Source organism: Macrotis lagotis, chromosome 4 (genome assembly GCF_037893015.1).
Source record: "Macrotis lagotis isolate mMagLag1 chromosome 4, bilby.v1.9.chrom.fasta, whole genome shotgun sequence".
Classification (NCBI taxonomy): domain Eukaryota; kingdom Metazoa; phylum Chordata; class Mammalia; order Peramelemorphia; family Peramelidae; genus Macrotis; species Macrotis lagotis.
Window position 1 is genome coordinate 9,190,390 of NC_133661.1, and position 14,593 is coordinate 9,204,982.

The 14,593-nt window shown below is 42.4% G+C and overlaps 1 protein-coding gene across 1 annotated transcript in view; it reads left to right on the top strand.

Moving 5' to 3' along the window:
• ADAM12 (ADAM metallopeptidase domain 12) overlaps window positions 1–14,593 on the top strand; it is a 371,590-nt gene that overhangs the window by 200,012 nt on the left and 156,985 nt on the right. Inside the window, exon 4 of the mRNA XM_074232182.1 lies at window positions 6,650–6,728. Within this exon, the coding sequence (XP_074088283.1) occupies window positions 6,650–6,728 (79 nt within the window). The remainder of the gene's footprint in view (window positions 1–6,649; window positions 6,729–14,593) is intronic.

Consider the following 14,593-nt stretch of genomic DNA (forward strand, 5'->3'; position numbering starts at 1 on the left):
GAGACACCATCATAAATCATTTCTTCCTCACCAGCCTGAGTGATGTGCTCCCCCATCTCTACAATTATGAAATTTGAGGAGCAATATCTTTCTCATCATTTCTGATGCTTGCCTCCATACTCAAATTAAGGAAAATCAATATTTGTACAAAAAATAAAACCCTAGTAGTGAATGGAGTGTGGCTTCAGGAATTCTTTTGTCCAGTTGTCATTACAGATCTTGCTTCATGATTTCACCAGTTACCATAAACAGAAATTCTGTAATTCTAAGCCCCCCCCCCACTCCATCTTGGCCAGCAACTATGATTCCCTGCTAGGCTGAAAAGAACATTGGTGAATATTTTTAGATCAGGTCAGTGTCTGAATTTTATTAAAGGTGAAACCATGTTCTCTAATGATCCCTGGCCTCCCATTTGTGATCAGTTAGTTCTCCATTAGATCTCCTACCCATTTGTTTTTTAGCTCTATATAATAAATAAATCATCATGCACAGTTGGTCGTTGAATTAAAACCACTGGGACCATAGTGATTCTGGATTTTTAAAATCGTGATTCAAGTTGTGAGCTTTTGAGTCTTTTGTGCCTTGCATACTTCTTCTTTTCCTTATGCCAATATTCATAACTGTCCCTAGAAATGGTCCAGAAAGCAAAACTATTACCCTTCAGAATTTTTTAAAAATATGCATGCATATATATATATATATATATATATATATATATATATATGTATATATCTGTAATAGGGGATGTGGCCATTTGAAGAATTAGACATTGTGAGGAAACCAGACCAGCAGAAAATAGGGTCAATATATTCCTTGGGTGCCAACTCCACCTATTACAATATAATTGAAGTCCAGACAGACTCAGATGAGGGCCCACCACCTCCCATAGACCATATTCCAGACACTTGTGCCTGATTAATCTACTTCACCCCCTAAATGTCCTTCTAGTCTTCAAAGAATCAGATTGAAGGGGGTGACATCCCTTTATTGGAAGTCCTAGTAATTGATGTCATCCAATTCCCATTTGTTTTCCTCTGTTTCACACATTTAAACCATTTCAAAATTGATAATGACTTGTCAGTGTCAAATCTGGTGACCTAACAGCATTTGGAATTCCTGGCTTGGTAATGAATTACCCTGGGGTCCCCACCATGCACCATGATGAATTGGTGGCTTTCTGATCTGTGTCCACAGAGAAGCAAAACTGATTTAATTAGATTAAGCAGTTCCCATCCAATTGGGTTATCTTTCAATATTCTGACTGTAATCACTTTTGTGATGAGATTGGGAATAAATATAAATCAATTTCATGGATTTCATCACTTTTGAAGTAATGCAGCTAAATTATCTAATGTTGCTGAACAAAGCCAAGAGTCACCCAACAATCAGATTTGGGGCTCCTCTTATCTATTTCTTGAGAGCAAGAGAAATCCATGGGAAGAATACCAGACTTGGACTCAGGATTCCTAAATTAATATTCCTACTTCCTCCTTTTTCCAGTTCTACCTTTATTTTAACAATATCACTATCTTTTGGACTGTGTCTTTTTGTCAGAGCTAAGAGACTTTCACCATGCTTCTTTTTGTCTCCTTTGGAGCCACTATGAACTGGGGTTCATCTGAGATGGTAATGGTGCACGATTACTAGCTGTACCATAGCATCATTAGAAAGATATTGGGGGTGGCTAGGTGGAGGAGTGGATAGAGCACTGGCCCTGGAGTCAGGAGTACCTGAGTTCAAATCCAACCTCAGACACTTAATAATTACCTAGCTATGGCCCTGGGCAATCCATTTAAACCCATTTTGCCTCAAAAAAAAAAACCTTAAAAAAAAGAAAGAAAGAAAGATATTGGAATTAAAAAGGCAAGTGTTTGTGGCATTATTTTAGGTCATTAAAAGTGTTCCCTTTGGTAGGACATTTTCTGTGACTTCTTCCATTCATTCTGAATCTTTTTATCTTTGAGCTCTCTTGAAAATTCATTCTTTGGTGCCTTTGGAATCCAGGCACTATTCTGTGCAGATTTTTACAAATACTTGTGGTTGTCCTTCTGGTTTTTGATGGGTAAGGGAAGATAGGAGGGTGGGAGCACTAGTCATAGGTTTACAAGAACTTAAAATGAAAAAAAGGGGGTTCATTGAAGCATTTTCACGTTTGGAAGAAAACAGAAGGAGAATCCAAGAGAAAAATAAATAAGTAGAATGACTTGGAAAGTCACAAACCCTAGAGAACAGATCAATGGGTTTAAATTGCAGAAAAGTCACTTTCAGGAAACATTTGAGTCTCCCTCAAAGAAGAAGGTCCTCCTCGGACAGTGTCAGGTTCCACATCACTGGATGGAGATTTTCAAGTCTTTCAGTATTTCTGAGAATCATGATGGGGCAATCCTCATAATCAATATCCTTGGAAGTTGGATAGAAGAGAAGGTCTAAAAGGAATTGAATGTGATCAGAATATCTGGGTCTTTGGCTCATTGTCATGAACTAAAATGATGAATGATGAAAGCTCAGAGAATTCAAATTGGAAGATCCCTTACATGTCCAATGACCTCATAATATAGGTGAGGAAACTGGTCCAAATCAGTGTGGTATTAGTAGAAATGGGGCCAAGCTTGGATTCCAAAGGCCTAGTTTCAATCCTTGTTCTGCTACTGATTGGCCTTGGACAAACGGCTAACATCTCTAGGCATCAGTTTCCTCATCTCATCTATCAAGTGAACCAGATGGTTTCCAAGGGAGCTTCCAGCCCTAATCCCATGATTATACAGTTCAGGTGTGATATGACTTGCTCAAGGTCACCTAAAAGTAGATGTGGATCTAGGTCCTCTGGCCACAATTCCAGCCCCCTCTCCAGGAAACCATTTTTTTCCAGGAATATTAGATAGTGACTTTCTTCTGAAAATAAGGATGCAGTGGTATGTGATAGGTTCTTAAGTTGAATCATGCAGCTGGTTAATGTGGGATGCAATGGAGAAGAAGAACTTAAGAGAAGAAAAACCATATTTCAAAGCCAAAGGTCAAGTAGTGTAGAATATTGGACACTGAAAGGCAAATGGAGAGAGTCCTTACTTTAGAAATTAGTCATAACAGATCTCTGGATCTCATGAGATCATTGCTAAGAAATAGAAGGGATCTTAGAAACCTCTCATTGCACAGCTGCTATGACAGGCAGGATCTGAACCCTGGTTTTCCTAGTCCAGACCCAGTACTCTGTTGACTTCTCTGTGATGTGATCTAGCTATTTACCCCTTCATTTTACAGTCATAGGGTTTCTGTGTCTGCCCTGAGGACAAACAGGAACAGACATTCCTCCTGACCTTGTGAGAAAACTCTCCAGCTGGGGATTCTAGGAAGATCAATACGTCGGTTCTAATGCTGTGTGTTGAGGCTGCGCTGAACAGTACTTCAATCCTGCCCTCTCTTTTCCATTCAGTCTTTGTTTTTAGAAGAAATCTCTAGAGTATCAAAGAAAAACTAGTTTTTGTTGCTCTTTCCCATTCAGTGTTGAAGGCGTTCTCCAAGCCCCAACAATGCTCCCGGGTCCTGGAGTAGACTGATCAAAGATACTCTTTCTTCTTCATTTTGGCATGTTATCACATTTCAGGGCCTCCAGGCTTTGAAGATGGAGAGGTCAGAATAGGCAGAGTGGCCAGAGCCAGGAGGTGGATTCAGGGTGAATCCAGACTCTGTCCTCCACCACATCCCTGCATGTCCTCCACATAACCTTGTGTCGATGCTTTCTTTCCCACAGTCAAGTTTCTGGGAATACAAGAACAGTTCATCATATTCCAATTCCTTAAAGGACTGGAGTCTCGTTTCAGTTCCTTTAGTATTAATCTTCCTGTCCTTTAAACCCTGAAATTAGTCTGGCAACAAACTAGCGTTGATGGTAGAATCATGTCTCCTCCCCAGCATTTTCCTGATCCTTTCTACACATCTCAGAATTTCAGATTCCACAGGCCCTCTGGGGCACAGGGGTCCAATGAAAAGACCATTGACTCTGGAGTCAGGAAATAGGCTTCAAATCTAGGCCCTGCCCATTGCTGCCCAGTGACCCAGGGCAAGCCATCATCCCTCTTGACCTCTGTCAAGATGATGAGAACATCAGTGGAAGACTGGACTTGATGGCCTATCACACCCCTTGCAGTTCTAAGTCTGGGTCTTCTGACTATATAATTTCTAAGCCTCCTCACACTTAGTGGCCTTCTCTCTGACTTCAAAGGAATCTGTCCATTCTGTAAGTTTACTGTCTGCCTCATTTTCCTCAATTCCAAAATAATTTGTTTGGACTAAATTACCTTTAACATGCCGTCTATCTCTAAATTTAGGATTCTATTTTCCCAGAGTAGGCACAGCAAGTGGGCACCCACTCTTTGTTATAACTCACTTAAGGCAACCTAAGATGGCATTCATTTTCTTGGCAACCCTATCCCCTGGCTGATTCATATTGGTTTAGAGGCCACTAAAGCCCCAAGATCCTTTTCTGACTGCCTGCTGGCCAGCCTTGCACCCTTAGCCTTGTACTTGAGAAGTTGATTTTCTGAACCCAAGTGTAAGAAAGCCAGATGTCTCAAATTCTCAGTGAATTAGTTTTCAATTGGCATGAGCCAGGAGGAATAACTCTCTCTTCTAAGGGATCTGTAAAAGTCTCCTTACTTTAATTGCCTTCAGAGGCAAGTTTACAGAATCTGAAGTCAGAAATCCCAGGTTCCAGCTTCTGATTCTTCACAAATCACCTCATCTTTCTGAGCCTTGCTGTAAAACAAGTTCAGAAATATTCCCACTGCATCCATCTTCCTTCTCCTTAAAGCTCTGAGCAAATGTGAGCTATTGGAGTTAAGGATTCCTCAGGCGTGCCAGGGCCCTCTCTTCCCTGGAAAATCTAAAACTTCTTCTGTTGGCTTTTGGAAACTCTTCAGTCTGGTTCCCAGGCTCTTGTGGATCTGCTCTACCAGTTCTTGACTTTTTTTCATGTGACTTTAGAAAGGAAGCTCCCTGAGGGCAGGGACTCTTATTTAGCTTTGGGTTTTGACTTTCCCTGGGGTCCAATACAATAGCTGGCATCTAGTGGATGCTTCTGAAACATTTTGTTCCTTCAAATAATTCTTCCAAAATCAAATAAGAGTTAAGTTCTGGGGGCAGCTAGGTGGCACAGTGGATAGAGCACTGGCCCCGGAGTCAGGAGTCCCTGAGTTCAAATGTGACTTCAGACATTTATAATGGCCTGGCTGTGTGACCTTGGGCAAGTCACTTAATCCCATTTCCTTAGACAAATTTTTAAAAAAATATTTTAAAAAGAGTTAAATTCTAGGGGCAAAAAAAGTGAAAATTAGCCATGCTTTCAAGGGGAAATGGTAGGGTGGAGAAGGGATCCTACTAGAGACCTCTCTATCCCCATCCCCAAGGTCAAGCAGGGTTTTCAAACCAGGCTTGAAAAGTAAGGCTGAGGCTTCAGAGAGAACTGACTATGAACCCGAGGCTCTGCTCCTTTCTCCTCCTGTAACCTTAGGAAAGTCCCTCCTTAAGAGAAAGAGATTAAATGATCTCAAAGGTCCTTTCCATCCCTACATCCTGTCTGCTGGGAACTGTGACTGAATGTCCAAGCTACATTTAATTCTGACTTCCTCCTGTTTTGTTTTGGTCACTACCTAGGTGACCTTGGAAAAGCCATTTAACTCCGTCGGGCCTCAGTTTCCTCATCTGTCAAATGAAGGCATTGAATGAATCAGATGACCTTGATGGTCCATTTCAGCATTCGCCCATTTGAATAAACCTTTTTCCTTTTGGCATTTGAAGATTAACCTAGTGGGCCTTTTTCTGCCCTCCACCTTTATACTTCATCAATCTTTCTTAATTTTTTTCTATTTAAAATATGGTTGAGGTGCTTTTGTTTAGGTTTTTAGGTTTTAGGGTTTTTTTGCTGGGGGTTTTAAGGGAGTTTTTTGGTTTTGTTTTATTTTATCAGCAGTCAGTCAACATGATCAGAACATTTGACTGTTCAGGACAGGGCTCATCTGCTAAAATCTCCCCAAATGTGGGAAACTTATCCATGTGATTCTCTTTGGTTAACAGAATACTCTATTTTCTCATTTATCTGATGGAGATAATAATAGCATCTACTTTCCAGGGTTGTTGTAAGGACAAAATGAGATGATATTTGTAAAGCTTTATTCAAACCATAAATTGCTCTACTAATGCTAGCTATTATGATCATCTTTGTTGTTGGTGTGCCTTACATCATGCTTAGATATCTTGGAGGGGTACGAGCTCAGGTCAGAGAGCTTGGGCATCTCTGCTGTTGCCCAGGTTCTGATGGACCCTTTTGTGGTCCTGTTTCCCCTTCTGTCAAGTGAAACTTAATGGTATTTCTTCAGCTTTAAAATTCTCTACTGGATAAATGACAGAGAGGGAGGATGTGGGAAGATCTTTGGAATGGGGGTCAGAGAACAGGGTTCCATCTCCCAGGTCTTCTGCTTCCTGACTATGTGATGTCAGACATGTCACTTCATCTCTTGGCATGTCCATTTCCTCAGCTGTAGAAGGAGGGAATTGGACCAAGGGTCCCTACCAGCCTTTCTGGCTCTTACTCAAGGATCTTGTGCTCATCAAGGGGTAATGTCCTAATTGACCTCTTCTTTTTGTTTTCCAACAGAGGTCTCTTGGCTGACAACTTCACAACAACCCACTACCAAGGAGATGGCACTGATGTCTCCTTCGCACAAAATTACACAGTGAGTCTTCTATGTCTGAGTCAATGAGGCTTTGTGTTGGATACTTGCCATCATCTTAAACTTAGTTCATTGATTTGCCAGGGAGCCTTTCACAGGGCACAGCCTAGGATAGGAGGCTGGCAACCTGAAAAGACATCCTCATAAAGGTGAGCCCCAGGAAAGGCTTAGGTAACTGCATTTCCAAGTTGTGCTGGGAGGTTCTGACCAGTCTTGGAGCCAGAGTCAAAGGGGTGAAAGCTTCCATCTTGGGTAGACCATTATGAAACTCAAACTAGGGATACTAGGGCTACCCCAGGATCCTTCTCAATGTCTTAACCTTGCCTAAGTAATAGTTGAAGCTTCTAGGAGACCTAGTGAAGAGAACTGAAATTGGTAGCAGAAGCCTCAAAGCTCATATTTATTTACTGTGTGACTCTGGCCAAGTCACTGCATCTCTGTCTACCTCAGTTTCCTTATGTCTAAAATAGGGATAATAATGCTAAGCATTTTCTGAAGATCAAATTTGGAATATAAGGTGCCCTGCAAACCTTAAAGTCCTATGTAACTGTTATGTTGGGAATATATTCCAGACCAGAGGTCCTTTGCCTTTTTTGTGTCCTCAGTTCCCCTAGTGACCTGGTAAAGGTCTTGGAGCCCTTCTAGGAATAATGCCTTTAAATGTATAAACTAAAGGTACATCATATTGCAAAGAAAAACAATTATATTGAAATGTAGTCATCAGAATGTTAAAGAAGAAAAACCAGATTCACAGACTCTACATTAAGGCACAAAGATCTAGACTGTCACAGGAAAATGTCTCTGGCAGAAGCCAAACTATGTAGACCAAGGATCTCCTTGATGGAACTAGAAGACAAAGACCAGATGTGAAGGGAAGGTCACCTTTGAGTCTGATACCCTTCCCTTGAAGGTTTTGGGTTTTCCCAGCTTCCCAACACGTCTAGGATTTCCATACCAAGAGCAATAAATGTCCGATGTTCTCATCAAAAATAATCTCAGTTCCTCCATGCTCTGAGTCATAGTCCAGTCCCAGACTTTTCATGGTGAATTGGGTTTTTGTTCTTTTTTTTTTCATTAAAAAGTGCTTTTTATCCCAGAGGAGAAGCCACTGAGAACCTCACCATATTTGTCAGTTACCCCTCTGAAGTTTTGCCTCATAAAACTGAGAAAAGAAAATAATAGTTGAGAAACCACTGTGAGATCTTGCAAGAAAGGGGAGATCTAAGGTACAATTAGATCAGCAATTGTATTTCCTGTTGTAGGAGAGTCTCTTTTCTTTATTTGCCAAAATAAATGAGAAATGCACCCGCTTTGCTGGACATTGTCCCAGGATCCTTTGCTCGGGGATTTGAGTGCGCAGGCAGCTAACAAGGTATCAGATGCAACCCCTTCACTCTAGCCAAGCTCATCTGCTCACTATCTGTTGAACACAAGTCACTTGTTATCGTCACTGTCCTTTGTCACAATTCCATTTCACCTCCTGATGATTCTCCCCACCCCCAACCCCCAACTTCTATTCTATCTCTCTATCTGCTTCCAGCTTCTCTTTCCAAATCCAGCCCAAAACCCACGAGAAGGATGAGACAAGATGGAGAAATGTGGCCACAGTCGGGTGCACTTGGAACCGTTTGAATGGCTAAGCACAAAAAAATGGACACTTGCCAATAGGAAATGGTTCAGTGTTGACTTGGAAGGGAATTTCTAGTTGAGCTCCCCAGAGATCTGTGCTTGGCCTTGGCCTAGTTCACATTTTAATTCCTGTCTTAGATAAAGGTAGTTATGGCACATTCATCAATTTTGCAGATGACACATGACTAACTAATGGATGACTTAGTCAGGAGCCAAAGCATTGAACTGAGTCTAATAAGATGAAGCTTAACAGGAAAAATTTCCATTTCAAGAGGCCAAGATGGGGGTGAGGGGGAACATTGCTAGATAGCAGACTATCTGAAGAATTGGAGAGTAAAATATCAGTCTAAGGCAGGGGTGTGACAAGGCAGCTTTAAAAAAGTTAATGTGGTCTTTTGGCTACATGAAGAAAAAGGCAGAGAGCCCAGAACTGGGGAGGTGATGATATTGCTGACCTCTCCTCTGATAGGACTGCAGCTGAACCATGATAAGGGCACTGAGGAACAGGATCGTGTGATATGATTGGAGAATATTGGGTTACTGGAGAAGACTGGGGAAGGGCATGCTCACTACCTTTGAGTAGTCAAGGACCACCACATGGAAATCAAGTACTTTGGTTCATTCTGGTTCCTTGGGGCACAGGCAGGGAGCTATCTCAGCTTTGTGACTGAGCCGTCTCTGGCTTCTGTAAATGAGGAAGGTAAATTAGATGACCTCTGAATTTTCTTCAGGCTTTAAATCTATGATCCTATAATCCAGGAGGTACAAATTACAGTTAGATTTAGGGTCCATGAAGACCAAACAACCCAGTGGAATGGGCTTTCTTGAGCAGTGGACTTTACCTTACTGGATGTCTTCAAGAAAGGGCTTGCCAACCACTTGTCAGGTATATTGCATATGGATGGAGGACTCTTGAGGAGCAAGGTGATTAAAAGGCCTCCAATGCCCCTCTAAACTGAAACTCTTTGATTCTGAGAGATTCAGGGAAAGAGGATGAACAGTAGATTAGAAAATAGAGGAACTGGGAGTTTAGCAATGCCTTTAAGGAAGAAATATAGGGGAATTTTGTGGCAGACTTGATAGATGATGTATGCAAAGTACATTGAAATAGAAAAGGGCAGAAAGACAGAAATATCTGGGACTGGCCAAGAAGAAAATATGTATGAGGAGGAATATGAAAGGATTCGACAGGTACCCTGGGAGGGTCTTAAATGCCAGACTCAGGAGGCTTTATCTTGATTTCTTGGTGATAGGGAACCATGAGTAAATCTGGGCAAGGGAATGATGTCATTAGGTTTGTGTATTGGGAAAATGATTTTAGCCACTACCTAAAGGATGAAAGGGATGAGATAGAGGCAAGGAGACTGGTTAGGAGGTTATCTCAAAGGAGATGGCCCAGGGGAGAGGCATCAATAATAGTGTGAGACGAAGTACATTCTTATTGCACTTAAAGTTTTGCAAAGTAACCTATGTTACTTCATTATGAGATTATCTAATCATTTGGGGAGATGATGTAAACTGCTGAGAAATAGTGATAGAGATACTTACAGGGAGTTGGCAATGTGTATTTGAAATCCAAAGTAGAAATCTAGATGCAAGAATCAGCTGCTTAGAGACAATGATTGAAGCTATGGATGTGGATGAAAGCATAGAGTGTTATGAAAGAAGAGTTAGACAGCCAAGGAGGGGAGGAGAGGACTAAGGAGCAAGCTTTGAGAAAGATCCCCATTTACAGACCAAGAACAGTGAAGACCCAGCAAAGGAGATGTTATATTGAGTGAAAGTCAGAGAGACTGGACAAAAGCTTAGGCAAGGGAATGTTTCAGAAGCCAAGAGTGGGGAGGGCATCTGAAAGAACGGGATGGTCATCAGGAGAATGAGAGACTCAGAATGGGACATTGAGTTTGATAAATAGATGTTTCTTTCAGATCTCAAGGGAGTAAACTCAACAGAGGAGAGGACAGGACTAGCCCATTGTAACATTTGAGGCAAGTGAGAGGTGGCAGGAAAAGAAACTTCCTCAAGAAAGGACCTATTGTCTGGCCTGAAGACGATGAACAGGATGGAGCTCATGTCCAAGCAGCATGCACAAGTTTAATGAATGACTAAGTAGGTAGGTAGGAAATCGCACCAGTCTAAAGGACAATTAATGCAAGGACACAGACAACAGTCCATGAAAGGGACAGTGGAATGTTGCTGTGATAACACTTGGTCTCATCCAACTCCTCTACTTGAGGCCCACAACTTGACAAGCATCTCCTTCCTTGGTCTTTCTCATTTCTGTCCCCACATTGCATGGGATTGAGCCATGAGTGAGCAGTGAAAGAAAGAGTATAGGTGATCACTGCCATGGAGGGAAGAGGAGTAAAGGGAAGGCTGGTGTTCTAATTCCAGGGGATATCTGTACACATTTTAATTTGTGGGAATGAAGACAATGAAGAGGAAGGCAGAAGATGCTTGAGCATGAGCATGATGGGAGGGTGTAGGGCAGCAGAGGAAACTAAAAGAGCTTGGCCACTGTGCCAACCAAGACAGATAAGCATAATTTAGTCTCTTTCTCATTCATTTTTTGGGGATAAGGAGAAATGAGAAGGGTATGAGGGAGAAGTATCCCAAAATAAAGTCATCGTATAATAGAATGCTCCTCAGAATCATATAAGTTTGGGCCCTCAGTGGCTGTCTACTCCAACTCGTATCCCAAAAGGAGTCCTCACTATCACATTCTCAATCCATGCCTGGGGACTTGGGACCAGCAAAAGATTTCTTACTTTGCAGTCCAAACCCCCAGCTTAGAACCCTGCCTCTGGTTCTTACCAGCTGTCTAAAGTCCTTCTCTTTTCTGCCTCAACCTCTCTTTCTTTATAAGAGTAGGACCTGATTCCTCTTCTAGGCCTAGCATACCCCAGCACCTTAGAGGAACTCTAAAACCTTCAGACCTAGATCCTGTGAATTTAGGGGTCATTAGAAGCCCCCCAAACCCTTGAAAAGATCACAGATGCCCCCCATACTCTAGGGGGGGCTTCTAGGGAAGAGGCAACTTGAATTTGGAGCAGTCATCTTGTATCTGAATTGGTTTCAGTTCTTATATCCTCATATTTATTTGTTTGCTCCCTCTGGTCTTGACTTGCTGGTTTTGTTCCTTTGGCCAATTTTCTCTTCTCCCCCCCCCCCCCCCCCCCCGTTTAAAGGGAATATGGGTCAAAGAAACATCATTTAAAATAAAAAGGCAAGGGACAGGATAAACAAGGCCCCCAGCATTGCCAAGTATGTTTTGGCCAAAGGTTGGGAAAACTGACAACTCCAAGTCCTTGCTATTCTCCCCAAATGTCCCCATTCCTTGGAGTGTCATTGAGAGCTGGCAGGCACATTTCTGTAAAGATAAGAAACAAAAGATCAGACTCAGTAAATAAAAACCACCAGCTATTAACAGCTGGCTTCTTGGATGCAGAAAACACAAAAGGGCTTCTTCTAGTCCCTCCTGCGGCCCTCTCCAATGAGGCCGACAGATGTGTTGGGGGAGGGATGCAGCTTGGGGCCTTGAAGCAGTCCTAAGGACAGTAAAAAATAACTGGTGAGCCTTTTGTCCTCTAAAATCAGCCCAGAATGGATTTTCATAAATTAAAAAAAAAAAGGACAGCCATAAAAAAGCCATTTTCAGTCAATAAGGTTTTTTTCCTCTGATGATAAAAGTGAACATTGGTAGACAGGAGAGGATTGGAAAGTTGAGGACACATCTTTCACGGGGAGACAGGAGCCTGAGAAGATGAAGCTTAGGTACCTCCCCCCCATGTGTATTAGCTTTCCAATTAGAATATAAGCTCCTTGAGAGCACAGGGGGATTACCAAAAACATTTAATAAAATATACTATTGTTAGGCAAAGATACAGCTATAGACTTCATGCTGAGCCAGTTAGATGGGTTCAGAACTGGTTCAGTGACTGTATTCAGAGAGCAATCATTCAGAGTTCAAAATCACTGGGGAAAGAGGTCCCAAGGGCTTTGGGTTCAACCTGGATCCATTGAATATGTTTATCGGTGACTTACATAAAGACCCAGACACAGGTTTTTCAAATTTACTATAATACAAAACTGAGGGGGCAGTTAACTCACTAGCTTACAGTGGGGATCTCAAGGGGCTTGACAGCCTAGAGAGTTAGAATGAATCAGTCAGCAAGCACTTATTATTCATTGCTGTATGGAGGATACAAGGACCACAGAAGATAGTTTCTGCCCTCAAAGGGCTTATATTGAGTAAAAACAGCCCAGGCCTGTACTCCAAGGGAATCAACTTGATGTATACCAGATGGGAAGGGAGTGGAGGGAGCAAAGGGAATGACCATCAATATGGGCCAGGCACTTTAGTACTTTACATGGATTCTCTCATTTGATGATGAAAGAATAGACAGTCTTTTGTCTGAAGAAGATCAGAGGGTTTAAGTGGACTCCATGCTCCATCTGAACACGAATCTTCCACCTTGAGGAAGAGATTCCAGAGACCCAATGTCCTCTGCTCCAGACTATTGGGTTCATACTGGGCACCCAAGTTTGGAAGGAGCTGGGGTGTCCAGAGTGTCCAGAGGATGCCCGTGATGTGAGCTTAGTGAAAGGATCCGGGATGTTTAGTCTGGAAAAAATAAGGTGAAGAGAGGGCACTGTGAGGGCAGTGATAGATGGGTATAAGGATACAAAGGACCAGCCTTCAGAAAAGGGACCAACCTAAGTCACTTGGCCCCAGAGCACAGAATGAAGGGCCATGGGGGAAGGAAAATTTAGGCTTAATGTAATAAAAAAAATTTTTTTAAACCTTCCTAAAATTATTCAAAAGAGGAACAGGCTACTTTGAGAGGTAGGGAACTCTCCCTCTTTAGAACTTTTCAAATAGAGGCTGCAGAACCATTTATCAGCCTAGTGTAGATTGGGCTAGATGGCTGGTTAGAGGATCGATTAGACAATCAACAAACATTTATTAAGCAGCAACTCTGCACCAGGTACCTTTCTAAGTGGTGGGGACCCACTGTGTAACGGGAAGACAATATGCATATATATGGTCACGGGGCTGGTGCTCTACCCACTGCACCACTTAGCTGACCCCAGGCTGGTACTTTTCTCATTAGTCATGATTCTAAAATGAAACCCACAGTTTTCAAGCTCTAGAGTTGAGGAGTCCCTGGTGCTAATCTTCCTGGAGTGCAGAGTTCTAAGAGTTAGGAATCTGTGCTTCTCAAACTTTGTGGCTTTGAGAGTCTAGAATTCTGAGCTCGTGGTTAAAGGGTTGGTGTTTGGAAGAGACCCAGAGCTCGTGCTTCTGGCAGCTAATTATGTCTGTGATTCTAAGTTGATTAGGAGGTTTTCCCCTTCCCGACTCCATCTACTGAGAATTGGTACTGAAGTCTCCTCAAAAGTCTCCAGTTCCCTTTTCAGGGGAATGAAAACTGAAGCCTGTATGCAGCCAGTTCTTGCACAATTGGAGGTTTAGGGTGTGTTCAAAGAACAGTGATACCTTGTTGTGAGGGTTGCTGAGCCCTCTTCAGGACTTCTTTCCACATTTGATGTCCACCTCAGCCACCTAACTCTCACTTGTGGCTCCAAAAAGCTGTAGGATGCACAGCAGTGACACCCCAGTAAACCATTTTGACAAACAGCCTAAACCAGATTGAGAGTAACCAGAGTATCAAACTCATTGGGGAATAGTGGGGGATGTCTACCCCAGGTATGTGAAGTTTTCCACTGGTGGAACAGGTGGAAGAGAACAATTCATTCCAACAGCCATGAAGCCAACTGAAGCAGGTGCTGTAGAGTGCTTAGAACTTGGTTAGATGTCGAAGACACCAAGGTCATCCACTGCATCTAGAGCCATCCCCAGTTGTCTTGACTCTGTCTTGCTATGCTGGATCATGATGACTTTGAAAGAGAGCATGAGGTGGATGACTTTGTGCAGCTCTACCTCACTTAAATCCAGTTTACACAAGCAACAAAAGATATCACTCATAACCATTTCTCAAAGTCCTATGGCAACAGGCAAGTTACAAAGCAACAGGTGCGGATATACTGGGAGTTGTAATCACAACCCTGCACAGAGGTGGCCTAGACCATAGGGTTGTTTCTCCACTGAAAGCAGCAGTGAGATTCGACAGCCTTCTGGGTGACTGAGTAGCCCTTTTAAGGATCACACTGCTCACCTACTGAGGTGAGGAAGGGGCTAGAAAAGCTACCCTAAAAATTGCCTGCTTACCCAACCC